The 19,135-nt window shown below is 45.8% G+C and overlaps 1 protein-coding gene and 1 pseudogene across 1 annotated transcript in view; both read left to right on the top strand.

Moving 5' to 3' along the window:
• Positions 1–15,743, top strand: part of LOC132351757 (signal peptidase complex subunit 2-like) — a 43,296-nt pseudogene extending 27,553 nt beyond the window's left edge.
• A 785-nt stretch (positions 15,744–16,528) lies between these two features.
• XKR4 (XK related 4) overlaps positions 16,529–19,135 on the top strand; it is a 354,257-nt gene continuing 351,650 nt past the window's right edge. Inside the window, exon 1 of the mRNA XM_059902136.1 lies at positions 16,529–17,352. Coding sequence (XP_059758119.1) covers positions 16,529–17,352 — 824 coding nt within the window. The remainder of the gene's footprint in view (positions 17,353–19,135) is intronic.

Raw genomic sequence — 19,135 nt, 5'->3', positions numbered from 1 at the left:
GACGTGTGTATATGTTTAACGACAAAACATTATTAGGAAATAAATCAGTCCAAAAAGTTCATCTAAGTCAGGAAACAAGTAGGACAATTTAAAATTCCTTAGGGTAAACAGATCTATAGAAGAATTAAAAAGTATTTTTATACCAACAAGTATTTATTGAGTTAATTCTAATAACTTTGACCTTGTCTCCTTTGGCCATCATTTCTCTATAAGAAAGTTATTGCCACTACTGTCTATAACATTTAGATGATGCGTAAGATGCCGTAAAACATGGAGTTTTGTTCAGTTGAGTTTTCTCCAACGATACACACTTGAATACATCCACTTTGGATGTATTACAGTTGTTACTGATATAATAAAAAGTGAACACTACTCAAGGTTTCTGAATGGTAAAATTATGTCAATAATTGTTTGTATGGTGTGGGTGCCTTTAGTTATTGCTTAGTGTGCTTTCTGTACAACAAGCTAAGTTGTGCATCTGAGTTTTTTGTTTTTAAATCCTTACAAGTTCTCTTCACTCATTGGTTTCACCTGAATATTTACTTATTTGAAAAGCATGACCATAGCTAAATCATATTCTAAGAGCTGACATGCCCTTTCATTGGTGGCCAAGCGTGAGAAATTCTCACTGGTACCCCCAGGGGACTCTGATTAACAGCTAGCTGCGTGGTCATTGATCCATTGTTTCTGAGTTAAGATCATGGTCCTTTTTTCCACATTCCTCATCTCTTACAGGTCTTTATACCTATTTTTCAACACACTTGGAACTATAACTATCCCCAAGGATGATTTGGCAAGAACACTTTGGTACAACCAGGTAGCTCTAGGGCTTCAGCTAATTTTGATTATCAACAGGGTTATTTTCAGGGTTCAAGTGCAACACAAGATTGAGGAGTCTAGAGCTTATCTCTGTTTCTTTGATCCTAATACCATAGCAGTGACAAGTCTCGACTTCCTTCACCTCCACCCTGGCCAGATCCTCTTCCTCACCATAAAGTATCTCTTGTACCTATACTTGTCACCTAGGAAAAAGTTGTAGACTCCCCCTTTTCTTGATTCAGAGAAGTCAGTTGACTTCCCCAAGTTCTGAAAAGCAGGAAACCTAATCTTACCTTTTGAAGAGCAAAGTCAGACTGACCTTCATGCCCTTGGACTCAGTGACACCAGGGCTCAACAAGAACCAGACCGTCTGTGAATGAAACACGTGGTGTGGTTTATAACTTGCCTATTCAGAAACATACCTGAGTTGAATACATGATGTGACATTTGTTCAGTCATCATCCCCAAGGCTTTCAAGTTCTTGGGAGGCTGTAAAGGTTGGGCATTCCACACGGCCTCCATCATGTATCCCTAGCAAGTTTACCTGAACCACATTTCTCATTGGAATCTGCCTCCTGAGAGTTATTTTAGGGGAGACCACAATTCTCTTTGTTCTTGTTCCTATATGAATCAGAATGAGATCTAACCTTTGTAAATTTAGAAAATAAAAGCTGCATTTGAGTAGAGAAACTATTTTACTAGGCTTTTTATGCTATTTAATTTAATTATTCACATTAATCCTTTGTACATTTCTAATATATCTATGTAAGTCCTTGGCATTTCCCCATTGTTCAAGATAATATCTGTATATTTCGGTGGATGTTTTACTAACAAATGTCTGCTTATTATCACCTTTTAAAAAGTGTCGTGATTCAATTTAATTCAACTGAATTCAAATTCTCCTGAGATTGTTTATTAAAAGATTATCACACCTTCATTCTTCCTGACAGGTGGTTTATTATATTTCCACAATTTATCTGTAACATACGCTAGAGCATTTTGGAAGCAGCAGAAACATTAAATACCTATTATAATCCTGGCTGAGTGTGGCTGGGTGGTTTTGTTTATTTGTTTGTTTGGTTTGATTTGGTTTTTGTTTGGAAAGTACAGTGTGAGAGAAAAGAGAATTACTCCAGCATTGCCCATTTTAATTTTTATGTTTAGTCATATCCTTTTTATCAGAATCATTAAAAACAATTTAAATCTGCATCTAATTTATGAAGAAGTTAAGTTGAAATGTAAGGCCACTGGGTTTTGCAATTACTTCCAGTTTTATTAGACAAACAATGGGGAGTTTCTGTTTCCACCGCCTTCCCACCTTCGCATTTTCTGAGGCATGCATGACTCACCTCGGATTGCTGTAATGCTCTTCCTCAAGGAACTTGGAAACATAATTAGGAAAAAGGAGATGGGCAGCAGCTGGAACAGTACCCAGTCCTCTCTCAAACTTCAGAAGGAGCTCCCAGTGCAGAAGGATTCAGGAGGAGGAGAGGGGAGGGGAGCACAGAGTCTCTGGGCACTATGGGATCTGCTGTCTCTGCTCCCTGTGAACGATGGAAACCCAGGGATCCAATCCAGAGGAGGATTAAGGGTAGCGGAGGTCAAGTGCTGTGGGATAGAATCTGCTCATAACAATACCAGAAACATTTATATTGCAACAATTCAGATTTCTGTGGATCCATTTTTCACCAGCCATCTTGGGTATATTCCATCTGGACTCATGGTTTTGAAAATTCTCCTGTCCCTAGGTACCCATGTGCCTCCTTATGAAATATTATCACATACAGTTCAGTAAACATGCCTCTTTATTCTCAAATGCTTCTTACTCTGCATGGAATACATTCCCCACTCTGCTTGCCTGAGCAATTCCTACTAATTCTTTAGGGATCCTCATCAAACATCATCTTCTCTGCAAAACCATCCTGACTCCAGAGGGTTAATTATACACAACTTTGAATCCTTATTCTATTGTGTACGTGTTGCTAATATACTTTTCTTACAATATTACTAGCATTTGTGTCGGTTTGCCACACTGGACTTTTTGAAGGTATGACATCTTCACATCTTCTCTACGAGGTGCTGGGTTTATTGTCTATAAATATATATATCAAATCAAAGTACTGTCCAAAATTGTTGGTATTTTCTCTAATTTTTACAGCAGTTTCACAGCCATCACATGAATAATATATAATATCTCCAGTTTCTTTTCAGGTGAGGAAACTGAAGCTCAGAGAATGTTGTTCAGAGAAGCAGCATTCCCAAGGGTAAACACCATGAATTCCAGCCCAGCATGAAGTCACGGCCAGTTGGACCCCAAAGTGGAGACTCACTTAAGGCACCACTTTGCTCACTTCCTGCGGACCGATACGCAGATCACCACTTGAGACACTTAGACAGTGTTCTACCAAGGTTTCTTGAATTAGTGAAGTAATCGATTTTAAAAGTTCACACCAAACTTGGTCCTTGTGATCTGCTCATGGTCAGTCAAGAAAGATGCCCGTCTCTAGAAATAATAGAGCCTAGAAGGCAGAGCTGCTGCACCTAATCCCCTGGAGTGGGTGCTGCATGAATAGGAAGCATGGGGTCCACAGAACATGGAGTGCACCTTCATTATGGTCACATAAACGAAGACCCACAGGGCTAGAGGGCATGTCCAAGTTAACCAGCTAACAAGTGACAGAGAGGGGACTAGTAAAGAGAGAGCTTCGATCTGGACCTTATGGCTTGGCTTTGTGATGTGGCGCTGACAGATGCTTTGGTTACTACTTATTCCCTCGGCTCTTTATCACTGGGCACCAGCTAGCCTTTCATTTTCCTGTATTTCCTTCTTTATGAAGTAGGACCAACTGTTGATAACCTGTATCGCCCTTTGTCGTAAGTCGCAAGAAGGCACAAGCCTTTGCTTTTACACGTTTGGGTTTTGTACGACTTTTTGATGCTGAGTATGGGATCAAGGGGTGAGACGTCTAAGGGAACTTCTCTTGGTTCCAAAGTGTGAGATAAACCCAGATCCACTGGCAACATCGCCGTGCTCTGGGCATGTGGTGATAAGAACTCAGGAGACTATGGGATGAAACTCCAAAGCAGACTTGACAGTAAAAGCTACACTTGGGATTTCTCCTAACAGTGTCCTAGCTGCTGGTTCTGGGGTGTGGTGATGGGAGACCACCGCAGGGAGGGCAAAAAAAGAGGAAACCGAGGAAAGGATTTGGAAATACTGTGAGGGGAGAAGGTCTTTCTGGCATACAAGCTTTGGCCAAAATACTGACTTGACTGAGGTTGAAGACTGTCAAAATCTTGTCCCTGTGATGTTGGCTAGAAGAATCACATCGCAATACTCTCCTATGGTTCCGTGACCCAAAACCGGTATCCGTTTCATTCTCTATTGACCAGGAGCCTCAAATGCCACAGAAAAGAGGATCCTGGCATATACGGCATGTAACAGCCAGCTTTCCTGTCTCCTGGTACAGACACTTCAGTCTCACCACACTGCCTCTTGATTAGGAAACTTAAGCTTCTGCATGTTCAGAACAATGCAGAGCAGTGACAGACCTCAAAAAGCAGAAAAAAGAATTTTAAGGAGATTATCTTGTTGAATTTGCATTCAATTGATCTGTGTTTTTGTTTAATCATAAATGAGAGTTAGAGTCAACCTACTGGCTTATTTCAAAATCAGTATCCTTTTAAAAAACCATTGATGTCGCTTCTTCATCAAAATTACATTTTTGGAGTCATGTACCACAAGGTTCATTGCAGCACTCTTTACAATAGTCAGGACGTGGAAGCAACCTAAGTGTCCATCGGCAGATGAATGGATAAAGAAGATGTGGCACAGATATACAATGGAATATTACTCAGCTATAAAAAGAAACAAAATTGAGTTATTTGTAGTGAGGTGGATGGACCTAGAGTCTGTCATACAGAGTGAAGTAAGTCAGAAAGAGAAAAGCAAATACTGTAGGCTAACACATATATATGGAATCTAAAAAAAAAAAAAAAAAAAGGTTGTGAAGAACCTAGGTGCAGGACAGGAATAAAGATGCAGGTGTAGAGGAAGGACTTGAGGATATGGGGAGGGGGAAGGGTAAGCTGGGACGAAGTGAGAGAGGGGCATGGACATATATACGCTACCAAATGTAAAATAAATAGCTAGTGGGAAGCAGCCGCATAGCACAGGGAGATCAGCTCTGTGCTTTGTGACCACCTAGAGGGGTGGGATAGGGAGGGTGGGAGGGAGACGCAAGAGGGAGGAGATATGGGGATATATGTATATGTATAGCTGATTCACTTTGTTATAACGCACAAACTAACACACCATTGTAAAGCAATTATACTCCTATAAAGATGTTAAAAAAATTACACTTTCGTATTTCTATTTAAAATGCTCTTATTTATTTTAACAATAATGTTATTAATTTCTTATTTCTTTTGTATTTTAATAACTTCTCTATAAAAGAAATTATTGTTGGAGTTCAGAGATAATTTTACTTGGTATCCAGGACAATTAGAAGACAAAACTTCACTTTTTTTTTCTTTTTACCACATGGCATGTGGGATCTTAGTTCCCCAACATGAGCCCCCTGCATTGGAAGTGCAGGAGTCTTAACCACTGGACTGCCAGGGAAGACAAAACTTTTTTGTCCTCTGGGAGACAAAACTTCAAAACAAAGTATTACTCCCACTGATCCAGGTGAACAGCACTGCAAATAACTTCACTGGATTTTCTGAAGGTGCAAAAAGAGAAAAACAGAAAGGCAAAGAGAGAGGGAGAAGGACAGGGAAAGGTACATTAAAAACATATGAACAAAGTCTATAAATGTATTAAAGAAGGACCATAATGCTTCTCTTTAGTTGATCATCAAATTCTATCATACATGTTACTTTTTTATACAAAATTACTTCCAATAAGAATGTGACTTCTGGGCTTCCCTGGTGGCACAGTGGTTAAGAATCCGCCTGCCAATGCAGGGGACACGGGTTCGAGCCCTGGTCTGGGAAGATCCCACATGCCACGGAGCAACTAAGCCCGTGTGCCACAACTACTGAGCCTGCACTCTAGAGCCCACGAGTCACAACTACTGAGTCCATGTGCCACAACTACTGAAGCCCGCGCGCCTAGAGCCCATGCTCTGCAACAAGAGAAGCCACCTCAATGAGAAGCCCGCGCACCGCAACGAAGAGTAGCCCCCGCTCACCACAACTAGAGAAAAGCCTGTGAGCAGCAACGAAGACCCAATGCAGCCCAAAGTAAATAAATTAAATAAATAAATTTAAAAAAAAAAGAATGTGACTTCTTACCATTTCTATAAAACGTAAGTAGGAATTACTTCATATAAAAATTTATAAAAATTTTCCTAACATTAAAAGACCTGGAAAAAAGATTGGAAAGGCTTATTACTAGATAAAATAAAGATACTATCTTGCTAATATGGTTGGCTCTGAAAGTGTATCTTTCATCTATAAACCTGTGTAACAAGGAAGTCAATTTATTTCCAGTTTGTTTGTATGACCTACGATTTGGGTACAGTGATATCAGAATGCAACATACACATGCATACACACACCCACTCCCTCCTTTTATTAAAATAATAGTTTTCTTTTGATTTTTACTGTATTTCTTCCTTCTTTTTCCAGCTTGGCTTTCCCTTTCCTTTGCAAACATGCCAAAACATGTCCGGTCAAAAGTACGTCAGAGAAACAATGGTGTGGGGCAATAAATACAAGAGGTTAAAAGAGAATTCCAGTTTCTGACACATCACCAAAATGGTGGAATGGAAACAAATCCACAAGAGCTCAAATGGGCAGGTAGTCATATAATTACATCGTTATGACCTCCTCCTTGTGTATTTTTGGTAGATGTGTGTATTGCTTTTCTAGAGCTTCTGTAACAATTTACCACAAACTGGGTGGCTTAAAATAATAGAAAATTAACTCTCTTATAGTTCTGGAGGACAGAAGTCTGAAATCAAGGTGTTGGCAGGGCTCTGCCCCCTCAGAAGACTCAGGGGAGCTTCTTTTCTTGCCTCTTCCAGCTTCTGGTGGCTCCTGGTGATCCTTGGCTTGTGGCCACGTTACTCTAACCTCTGCTTTTGCCTTCACATTACCTTTTCCTCTGCGTCTCTGTGCCTCCTTTTCTGTCTCTTATAGGGATCCTCTCATTGGATTGAGGGCCCACCCTACTCCAGGATGATTTAGTCCCAATCTTAATTGCATCTACAAAGACCCTATTTCCGAATAAGCTGAGATTCTGAGGTTCCAAGTGGATGTGAATTTTGAGGGGACACTATTCAAGCCACTACAATATGGGGGGAAAAGTGTCTCTAAAGGCATGGCTTACGATGGATCCTGCCCACACAGGTGGCGTGGTGCCCACCACTGCTCCTTCGGCCCCAGCCTCCCAGCCTTCCCATTGGGCTTCCCCTCCTCAGGTGGGGTCAGTCACCTGGCAACCTGCGCTTGGCTCTATTCCTCACCATTGTCTCCTGCCATGGTCCATCCTTTGTCTGCCCTCCGGGCACATGTACACAGCTGGAATAATGGACTCCTGACTGGTACCATTCTCTCATCTTGCAAAGGAGCACCCATCCAGGAGCAGAGAGGTGAAGCCTTTGCCTGAGGTTACGTCCTGTCTGGCGCATCCTCTGCACCCAAGCTTATCCTGGACTGGCTGTGTCATGGTGTACTGACTCCTTTTTGCCTCATTTTGTGCAATCTTTTTTTTTTTTTTGGTGGGGAAGGGGCACACCGTGCAGCTTGTGGGACCTCAGTTCCCCGACCAGGGATTAAACCCAGGCCACAGCAGTGAAAGCCTGGAATCCTAACCACTAGGCTACCAGGGAATTTTGTCCCCCATCTTGTGCAATCTTGCAAGTTCATCTCGTTATTAGGACATTTTTGTTCTTTCTATTTCTCCTCGCAATCCTCTTCCAAATTCCAACTGATCTCTCACAAAACGTCTGCCTCCCTTCTTCCTGATTTCCTCTCCCTTGTCTCACACGAATTGTCTTTATTACCCTCTACATCCCCAAAGCCCTAAAGTTAAAAATGCTAGTGATGTATCTGCATCAAAGAGAAGGAAGACTCTAAGTCTTGAGATAAATATAGAATAAAGAACCCTTGCCATCAGCTTCTAATGTGCTTGAAAGTGGGAGGGCCTCCTTCAATATCTTTATAAAGCTCTCATTTGTTCTTCTAAGTTGTTAAATTTATTGGCCTAAAGTTGTTCATATCACCCCTTACTATCCGTGTGCATGTGTTCAGTTCTGGGTGGTTTATCACCTGTGTAGGTTCATGTAGTCACCACCTTGGTCAAGATACAGAACAGTTCCATCACCAGAGGCTCTTTTTATAGCCATCACCTCCATCCTTAACCCCTGGCAACCACTCTTCTATCCTCCATTTCTAAATTTCGTCATTTGAAGAATGTTATATAAAGGGAATCCCGTAGCATGCATTCTCTTGGGACTGGCTTTTTTCACTCAGCATAATTCTCTGGAGATTTACCCAAGTTGTTGCCCATATTACCAGTTTGTGTCTTTTAACTGCTGAGTGGTATTCCATGATTGTGGATATGCCCTGATTTGTTTAGCCATTTACCCATTGAAAGATGTCTGGATTGTTTCCATTTTGGGGCTATTATGAATAAAGCTTCCAGGAAGATTCCTTTTTGTGTGAACATAAATTTTCACTTCTCTGGGATAAATGCCCAGGACTACAATTGCTAGGCCATATGGTAGTTACATGTCTTATTATCCTTTTAATGTCTAGACTTTGAAGTGATGTTCCCTCTTTCACACCTGATATTGGTACTTTTTTGTTTTCTCTTTTTATTGACCATTCTTGCCTTTAACTTTACCCATTTTCTTAACCTTTTCAAAGTACTGATTTTTTTCAATAAACTTAATTTTAGAATAGTTTCAAATTTACAGAAAAGTTACAAAGATGGCACTGAGAGTTCCTATACATACAGAGGTGAGACACTGTTTTCCTTCTTATTAACATCTTACATTAGTGTATTTACATTTGTTGCAACTAAAAAACCATCATTGATTCATTACTATTAACCAAACTCTGGATTTTATTCTAATTACACTGGTGTATCCCTAATGTCTATTCCAGAATCCCATCCAGGATTCCACATCACATTTATTTATTTTTATGGGAAACATATTATTTTATTTTATTTTTTTAATTGAAGTATAGTTGATTTACAATGTTATGGTGTATAGCAAAGTGACTCAGTTATACACATATTCTTTTTCATATTGTCTTCCATTATGGCTTATCACCGGATATTGAATATAATTCCCTGTGCTATGCAGCAGGACCTTGTTGTTTATCCATTCTATATGTAATAGTTTTCTACATCACATTTAGTCATCATGTCTCTTTAGGCTCCTCTTGGCTGTGCAGTTTTTCACTTTCCTTGTTTTTGATGACCTTGATGGTTTAGGAGAGAACTGGTCAGGTATTTTGTAGAATGCCTCTCAACTGGGATTTGCCTGATGTTTTCCATATAGGAAACCTTGTAGGTTCTGGGGAAGAAGACCACAGAGAAGAAGTGTCCTCCTCTCATCTTATCAGGAGTCTCTGCTGTGGCCATGACTTATCTCAGCTGATGTTGACCTAGATCACCCGGCCAACAGGATGTTCCCAGACTTCTCCACTACAAAATTACTCCCCTTCTCTTCCTAGTCTCTATTATTTGACAGCAAGTCACTAAGTGCCGGTTATATTCAGGGAGAAGGGTGGGGGGAGGAGTTTAGCTCCTTCTTCTGAAGGGGCGCCTATACTTTCAAATTCTCCTATTTTCCTCTCAAGCACCAGTATCTAATACAAATAAAACTCTTTCTTATTCAATAGTATAGTATTTTGAAAATTTTGTCTAAGTGCTAGTATGGAAATGATGTATTTTCTGCTTTTTTATTGCAAATGTACATTTCAGCTATGTCAGGGTTAAATAGGTTTTTATTGGCTGGCTTGGGGACTTAATCACCATTTACCATTTTGTGCTTATGGGAAAATGAGTTTTAAGACCTAAATGACTGCTAACATACTTCAGAAACAAAACACACTTCCCAGTCAGAGGCTATTATAAAATATAGAAAGAAACCCAGGGCCCCCTCTTTCTTTCTGCATCAAATCTAAGCTTGTGTTCCCAGCTTTGGAGACACTTCATTCCAGACCCTAAATTGCATCCCATTCTATTTCTTTTACTCAGCTCGGGTTGCCATGCCAATTTGGAAATTAAAATATTTAGGCAATTCAACCCTCTAAATTCCTCTCACCATTTTTGGTAATTGTATCCCTCAGCACTCATCTGCTCTTTCTCCAACTGCCTTCTAATATTTACATTCCTTAGCTTTGCTCTAAATTTTGTTTAAAAGCCCATTTTTTGTTGATTCTTTTAGCATTTCAGAAGTCTCTATGGTTTTGCAGCTCTGCCCTTTTGAAAGCCACGGTTGTAGTTCTAATGTCATCAGAAGAGGCATAGACTGTTTGTCTGGAAAACCTGTTCCAGAATATTTATCAAATGCCTGCTAATGTGTCAGACACGGCATTCGGCTCTGGGCACAGAGTGGACGTGGAGGGCTGGTGGACCATCACAAACCACCAAGGGTCTTGCACAAGGTCCCTTACTTCTCCACTCTGCTACCAGAATCGTCACTCTAAAATGGAAAACGAGTCGTGTTTCTCTTGTATTTTAAATGCTTCAAGAGTCTTTATAGTTTTGGAGAAAAAACACACTACTCTATATAAACTAGATAACTAATAAGGACCTACTGTAGAGCACAGGGAACTCTACTCAGTACTCTGTAATGACCTATATGGGAAAAGCATCTAAAAAGGAGTGGATACAGTATAAGTATAACTGATTCACTTTGCTGTACACAGAAACTAACACAACATTGTAAATCAACTCTACTCCAGTGAAAATTAATCTAAAAAAAAAAACCACAACACTGCATTTCATGAGCGAAGTCTGATGGGACCACGGAGCGTGTGCCAGGGGCTTGGAGCCTCAGCTCACAAGGGGTCCCGCCTCCCTAGGATGCTTCTCAACTCCCCGCCCAACACCTCCTCATCCTCCAGCCCTGCCTGGCCTCCCCTCTGTGCCCTCACCCCTGTCCCTTTATCACTGCTGTCCTCCATCCCCAGACACCCGGGCTTAGAAGTGGGGAGTGCAGGGCTCAGGGGTGTGCCCCATGGCATTTCAGGGTGAGGCGAGGCCATGCCCGCCCCCTCCTTGGGTAGCAGCACCAGGTGCATTCATCGGGGCCTCTCACCACCCACGCCCCCCAGGATCCACGGAGTAAGAGGGCTGCGATCTCTTGGGAACTGCTTGTCTGCTCTGGGCAGGGGCAGAAGCCCGTGGGAAGGGAGACTGACTCCCCTGCCCGCAGCTGGGGTCCTGCAGCATCATTTTGCACTGGGCCCCCCAAGTATGTAGCCAATTCCAATGCGAGTAGATGAGCAGTGTAATCTGGCTTGCTGTTTAAAAGGAGCTTTCTGACCGCTGTGCTGACTGTAGAAGTGGAAGGGTGAAAAGAGGAAGACCAGGAAGGAGGCAAAAACTCCAGGTGGCAGGTAACTGGGAATCAAATCACAGTGGCATCAGAGAAGATGGTAAGAACTGATCAAATAAAAATAGGTTCTGAAGGTAGAGCCAAAAGTATTCATTGGCAGATTAGATATGGGGTCTCAGAGAAAGACGTGGTCAAGGATGACTCCGTCATTTTGTCTTGAGAAACTAAAAGGACAGAGTTGTCATTAACTGAAAAGAGGAAAGAGGAACAGATTTGGGGCAAAGATCTGAAGTTCAGGTTCAGACTACTTAAATTTGAGATGTCTATTAGGCATCCAAGTACAGATGTTGAGAAAGCAGTTGGGTGTATTCTGCAAGTTAAGGGGACATATCCAGGCTGGAGAAATAAATATGGGAGCCATCAGCATATGGGTGGCATTTTAAAACATAAGATTTCATGAAATTATCAAGAGAGCAAGGGTACATAGAGGAAGATTTGAGAACTGAGCCTATTTAAAGACAGAGGAAACGAGAGAGAATTAGCAAAGGCCCAGAATTAGCCAAGAAGCAGGCTCTGAGAGAGGGAAAAAAACAAGAGTGTGTGGTATAGTGAAAGCCAAGCGAAGGAAATATTTCAATGAGCAGGGAGTGATCAACTAGGTCAAATACTGCTGAAGGGTTCACATGAGATGAGGGCTGAGATGTTTAGTAAAGTGGAAAGAGATGGCCTCGGACTTGGTGAGAGCAGTTTTAGTGGAGAGCTTGTTGGTTTAGTCAAGTGCGTTCAAGAGGACAGGTGAACGGGAATTGAAGAAAGCCAGGTTAGGCAACTCTAGAAGAAGTTTGCTGTAAAAGGTTTCAGAGAATTGCAGTGGTAGCTAGAAAGGAAATTGGAATCAAAAGGAAGTTTTTTTTGTTCAGTTTTAGTTGTTTTGGTTAGGTTGGTTTTTACATTTGTACGGGACCAGGGTAATCCAGCAGAGAGGGGAAATTGATGGCCGTGGAAATTGGCGTTGAATTGCGCTCTCGAGCAGTGAGGGGATGGGAGCTGGTAAGCACGTGGAGGGGTCCCCTTGTCGAGGAGGGGCACATGTGTACAGATGCTGGTCGGTGGGCAGGGGAGGTGCCGAGAGCTTCGTGTGTGGGCTCTGTTCGCTTGTGGTTGCTTCATTTTTCTCAGTGACATGGGAAGCCGAGTCATCAGCTGAAAGCAAGGAAGCAGAAGGAGGTGTGAAAAGTTTGAGGAGGGAAAAGAAGAAAAGAAATAATAATGGAAAAGAGTAGGACAGCAAGAGGACTGGGAGGGCGCGGTGTGATCGCCGAGCAGGCGCAGGCTCCCCTCCGGGTTTGTGCTCACGCATCCAAGGGGAGCCGGTCAGCAAGGCTGCCTTTTCTCCAGACGCAGCCGGTGGCACAGGCTCAGGCCTGAAGTCGCTGGAGAGAAGGCCTGAAGCGGCGTCGGTGTTTGGTCAAGTAAGAGGGACAGCAGAAATGAGGATGGGTTCCAGGGAGTGCGGATGGGGGTTGACCGCGGGATTTAAGCTGGGCGAGGAGAAAAGTCAGGGTGTGAAGGGGTTCAGGGTCGTGAAAGCCTGGCAGAATCGAGGCCGAGGGAACCTGAGGGACTGAGCTGACCGCTTATGAGAGATTAGTCAGAAAGCGGGATGCTTGAACTTGAGATTACGAAGCTGTTGAGTGACGACATGGTTCAAGTTACGACAGTGGGAAAGGATCTCTTAGATAGGATGGAAGACAAGATCATTGAAGGAAAGGCGATCACCGTACTGATAGGCCAGGAATCTGTATTAAAAACCATCTGATTCTGTGGTCTGAGGAAATCTTATTTTAGGGAGAGTTGACCAGCTAAACAGAAAGTTTTAAAGTTAAACCAGAAAACAGAAAGGGGTGGAAGAAACATGAACAATATGAACAGAAAGTTGTGTATCGAGTGTGCAGGACGCGGTGTCAAACAGTTTACATGCATCATTCTATTTATTCCTGGCGAGAACCCTGGATGCTAGAGACTGTTAACATCCCTATTTTCCAAATGATGAACATGAGGGCCATGGGGGTTGAATACTATGCCCAAGCACACCTCTGTCTGAGTCTAAACTCTGAGCTTTTAGCCAATACGTCCATCTGCCTTGACAGATGCAGTGGTTATGATAGAGCAGGTGATCTTAAAATCTGCATCCCGAGATGTGAGTAATAGACTTAGGGGATTAGAAACTCTTAAGAACACTATTGTATACAAAGTGCAGTCATATGCATTATCTCATCCAATCCTCATTAATCCTGTTTATTAAGCAATTTGCCCGGATCATGGGACCAATAGGCAGCAGAGCCCGGATGTGAATGCCTGTTCTCTGACCTCCTACTCATGTACTTTTCCCACTTCCGCCACTTTCAGGAGATGGTTCAGACAGAAACTTAAAAAAAAAAAAAAAAGTCTAAACGGTTTTGAATAAATATACTAATAAGGAGAGTATTACTAGTTATTTCTTTTTTAGAACCTAACAGGATAAGTCTCATAATTCCTGTTTCCATGGGAACATTAGTACAGAATGTAGCGTTCTTTCTGTTGTGGAATGTTCTCGCTATAAATCCATGCATCCATTCGACTAATATCTATTGAGCGAATAGTCTGTGCAGGCACTGGGCTAGATGCAGAGGATACAATTGAATAAGAAACATCCCTGCTCAAAGGGAAACTTCAGGCAGCTCCAGGCCTCCAGAACCCCAGATCCTCTGCAGCCTTTTCATGTCAATGTAAGGCATTGCACTTGACCTAGAATACACCCTATCTCTTAGGACTCAGTTACCTAAGGAATCATTCCTCTCCCCAGTGGTTTGGCACAAAGTAAGACCAGCTGTAGTGCCCTGGAGATGCAATCTTAGATTTGGACCTTGGGGAAAAAGAACCGGGGTGTTTTCCCAAAAAAGGATGGTCCTACTTCAAGACGGTCCAATATATATACATATTTTTTGGAGTAGAGTTGATTTACAATGTTGTGTCGGTTTCAGGTGTACAGCGAAGTGAGTCAGTTATACATATACACATATCCACTCTTTTTTAGATTCTTTTCCCATATAGGCCACTACAGAGTATTGAGTGAGAGGGTCCAATTTTAAAGCTAGATTTAAAATACACCTTTTGCTTGGCAATCTAACTTGCTCCCGTGGCCCTGCACTGACCCTCATTCACCACTTGGCCATGCCTTGTGCTAGAAATACGGGATCTGTACATACCAGGTAATGGTTATGGGCTCTGTGGCCCAACACCCTCCTGCCTGCCTGGGCCCAGGGCACCGGTCTGTAAGAATAAAGGACAGGGGTGGGCAAATTCCACTTTGATTAGGTTGGTGCTGAAACAGTGGGTGAGCTGTAGCACAAGACGTCCGGGGCGGCTATTTCTACATGCAGAGAAATGTGTGCACTTCCACTTCATAATGCTTCTAATTAAGAATGACACACATACTAGTTCGAACTGAGCCTGCTGTCTACAAGTAAGCGGGAGGGTGTCAGGGTTTGCCTCCAGATATAGAAGACCACACTGGTGCTCCTCGTGGCGGTGCAACACGTGTTGCCTCACTTCCCTCTGGGCTTAAAACATGTGAGTCACAGTACAATTTAAGAATTACACTCCTTGTTTCTTACATTTGCGAAAGTTAAGTGAGACGAATCAAAGTTTTCTTATCCAAAAAAAAAAAAAAAAAAGGATCCAATACCTATGGGGTTTTCAAGAATCTTTTCAATCCGCAAAATGTTTCATATTCTCTTTATATCTGATTCGGGGAACCACTCCGATCACAGGTTTAATTTATTCGAGTCCTTTCTGCACTTGCGGGACTCCACAGATCTGCGACTCCTACAGCTTTAAGAGCAGGTAGTTCTCGTCTGGAGCCGGGGAGGCGGCGTCAGCTCCCGGCTCCGCCACTCCCGGCCCGCGGGCCAAGGCACCGACGCCCGCCGCTGCCGGCCCCGCCCCGCCGCCCGCGGCGCCCAGAGCCGCCGCCGGGGGTGCTGCGCTTTCCGCCTGCGGGAGGACGCAGCCCGCACCGCCGCCGCTCCTCCGAGTCCGGCCGGTTCCCGGCCCCGGGGCGCGCGTCGGGGGACCGGCCCCGCGGCGCGGGCCTGGGCAGCAGAGAGCGGCCGAGCCGCCTCCTCACCTCCCCGAGCCCGGGCGCCCGGCCTTCGCGAGAAGCCGGAGCCTTCGGGCCGCGCGCTTCTTCCCCCGAGGGCGCGGGCTCGGGGCTCCCTGCGGGCCCGCCCGTCCTCCGCCGTCCGGCTGCGCGCTCCGCGCCCTCGCGGGCCCTGCCGCCCTCTCCGTCCACAGCTCTCCCAGGCCGGGCACACCCACTGCCGCTGCCGGCCTTCGGGGCCCCGGCGTCCGAGTTAAACCCGGCCTCCCGACCCTCGCCGGCCGCAGCTGCACACCCAACCCCCGCCGCTGCCACACCCGCGGTCCCCCAGTCTCCTTCGACCTCCGCGCTGGCCGGACGCGGGGACCCCTCCTCTCTGCGCCCGCGCGCCCCTCCCCCGGGGTCGGTCACATCCCCCCAGCGGTCCCCGAAACCCCGTGAGCCGGGGCCCTGGACCGTCCGCCCCAGCCGCCTCGGCCGCGCATCCCGGTCCCGGCCCCTCCTCCGGGGCCCTCCTCCTCCCTCGCCCCTCCCGAGCCGGGGTGGGAGCGGCGGCAGCTGGAAGAGAAGGGATGAGGTCATCCTCTCCCTCGGAGTCAGCTGGTGGAGGAGAGGACGCGGGCGGAGGGAGCGCGCGCGCGGGGAGGAGAGGAATGTGCAGGTCCGAGGAGCGCGGCGGCGGCCGCTGCTCCTGCTGCTGCTGCTGGCGGCGGCGGCGGCTCGGGCGGCAGCCGCGGGGCCGGGACGGCGAGGAGCGCGGGCGGCGGGCAGGGGCGCGCGCCGGGCGCCGCGAGCAGCTCGGCTCCGCGCAGGCAGCCAGGCGGCGCTCCTGCCGGCTCCGGGCGCGCCGCTAGCCCGGCCCAGCGCCCAGCCCGGCGGGCGGCGGGCGGCGGGCGAGCCGGCGCAGGAGCAGAAGCAGGAGGAGGGGAGCCGCGCCGCCGGGGAGGGAAGCCGGGGCGAGGCGAGGCGGCGGCGGCGGGAGGAGGAGACAGCGGGGAAAGGTGTCACATAAAGGAGGGCTCTTCTCCGCTTGGGAGGCATCATGGCCGCTAAGTCAGACGGGAGGCTGAAAATGAAGAAGAGCAGCGACGTGGCGTTCACCCCGCTGCAGAACTCGGACCACTCGGGCTCGGTGCAGGGACTGGCTCCGGGCGTGCCGTCGGGGTCGGGAGCCGAGGACGAGGAGGCGGCGGGCGGCGGCTGCTGCCCGGACGGCGGCGGTGGCGGCGGCTGCTCGTGCTGCCGCTGCTGCTGCCGCTGCTACTGCTGCTGCGCCGGCAGCGGCGGCTCCGGGGGCTCGAGCGGCCCGGGCGGCGGCGGCGGGGCGGGCTCGGCGGCGCTGTGCCTGCGCCTGGGCACGGAGCCGCGGCGCTACTCGCTGTGGGACGGCCTCTGGATCCTGGTCGCCGTGGCCGTGTACTTCGCGGACGTGGGCACGGACATCTGGCTCGCCGTGGACTACTACTTGCGCGGCCAGCGCTGGTGGTTCGGCCTCACGCTCTTCTTCGTGGTGCTCGGCTCGCTCTCGGTGCAAGTGTTCAGCTTCCGCTGGTTTGCGCACGACTTCAGCACCGAGGACAGCGCCGCGGCCGCCGCCGCCGCCGCCGCCAGCTGCCCGCCGCCCGGAGCCGACTGTAAGACGGCGGTCGGCAGCGGGTCTGCAGCCGCGGAAGGCGAGGCTCGCCCTTCCACGCCGCAGAGACAAGCGTCCAACGCCAGCAAGAGCAGCATCGCCGCCGCCAACAGCGGCGGCAACAGCAGCGGGGCCACGCGGGCCAGCGGCCAGCGCAGGTCTGCGTCCTGCTCCTTCTGCCTCTGGCTCCTGCAGTCACTCGTCCACGTCTTGCAGCTCGGGCAGATCTGGAGGTACCGTATCGGGGCCGGGGGAAGCGGGAGATTGGCTGCTGCTCGTGCATCCCCACTGCTTTGCTTTTGCACAAGAAAATCGTTGCGGGTTGCTGTGGTAGTAACCTTAGTCACCCTCCTTCCGGGCTTTTTGTTTTGTTTTGGTTTGGTTTTAAATTTGTGATCACAACCTAGGGTGTGAGGAGCAAGGGAAAGGCAGCAGAGTGGCTTTGAGCACTCAGCCCTTCTGTCTTCCCACTCCGTTCAACCAGCTTCTCTCTTTATGTGCTACACCCCCCTTCCCGCCCCCCCCCCATTTTTAGTGGTCGTGCTTCTGTGAGTAGGAGAGGATTCCTATCACGTCTTCTAAGAATCCTTTTTAATTATGTTGAATTTGAGGTGTGTGTTGCAGTTTGGATGGCTTCTTTTGTTCCCTGAGAAAAATTGCTAATTCTAGTTAGATGGAGTTATTGCTGTTCAGAAGTACCCACATTTTAATTCTCATCGCTGGAGAAGTACTGTGCTTCAAGTAAAGAGCTTAGTAGGGACACACTTGTCTTTTGGGGGGACTATATGTATCTATATCTATTTTTATATCCATCTCCAAATACCGGTAAGTACACTTTATGGGACCCAGACTTACTCTAGTGGTGCCCTTTCTGATTATCCTGCAGTATCCCCTCAGCTGATTTCTGGGATAACTAAGAACCCTTGGAAAAGGGTGGTGCGTCTTGTAAACTTTGACCACACTTGGCATCTTCATTGACTTGCTTTGGTGCTTGTCACCTGATCTACCAAGTCTTTACACAGATACCACTTCCACTTACAAACTAGAGTACAAACTGGAATATGGTTCCTTTGGGCAGAGGAAGTCATCACTGGAACCGTCACAGCCTGGATTTAGGTATATAATGAAGTGATATGCTCAGGAATGCGTTTCTCCGGGTTTTATATGTTTTTGACAGCTTTTTGAAGTGATACTTTACAGTTACAAGAATTCCTTGTGTTGAAGCATTTAAATGCTAACATCCCAGAGTTTTGCTTTTTGGGTTTTTCTTTTTTTTTGGGGGGGGGTGTTTAAAATAACTTAGTAAGTGTAAGTGAAATGAGGAAACTTCCTCACAAGTGCACTGATATGGGACTACACTCTGCTATGCCATTGTCCTTTTCAATTTTATTTGTAGTTATTTTTGTGATTAAAAAACCAAAATGATTATGAGTCATTAACTCTGCTACAACTCGGAGAATTTGTGGAACGGAGCTAAAAACGTCCTTTTCTTTACGGTGAAGTGTAGTGTTTTCATTGAGAAGAGCAAGTGTGATTATTTTTCAGTCTTTTCCGGGACCATTGCTTTGTAAAGCAGGGTAAGCATTGCCACAGACAGTGACTTTTCAAACTGAGAAACTTTTTTTCCAAGCAGATACTTTCTGGTAAAAGTGCTATATGATATGCAGTCAGACAAACTGATGTTGGAAACTTCCATGCTTTGGACTTGAAGGACTTTTTGAAACGTCAGTTTAATGTGATAGCTATATTTTCCATGGTTGACTATTGCAAAGACTTGCAGCTTGGTGCTTTTCGAGTGTGATGAAGAACTCAAAGGCTTGATTTAATTACTGAAATTATTTACGGGTTGAGATTCGTATGATTAGCAGTTTTAATCTGATAATGTGGTAAATGAAGCTTAACATTCCATTTGTTAACTTCTGCAAACTTAATGCAGGATTTGGAAATCACTCACTTTTACCTTTAAAATGTCTAGATTTATGTAAATAATGAAAACACTTCTCAGTTCTATTAACT

Source organism: Balaenoptera ricei, chromosome 17, assembly GCF_028023285.1.
Source record: "Balaenoptera ricei isolate mBalRic1 chromosome 17, mBalRic1.hap2, whole genome shotgun sequence".
NCBI classification, from domain to species: Eukaryota; Metazoa; Chordata; class Mammalia; order Artiodactyla; family Balaenopteridae; genus Balaenoptera; species Balaenoptera ricei.
The sequence above is the reverse complement of the archived record's forward strand: the minus strand, read 5'-3'. Positions and strand labels throughout refer to the sequence as shown.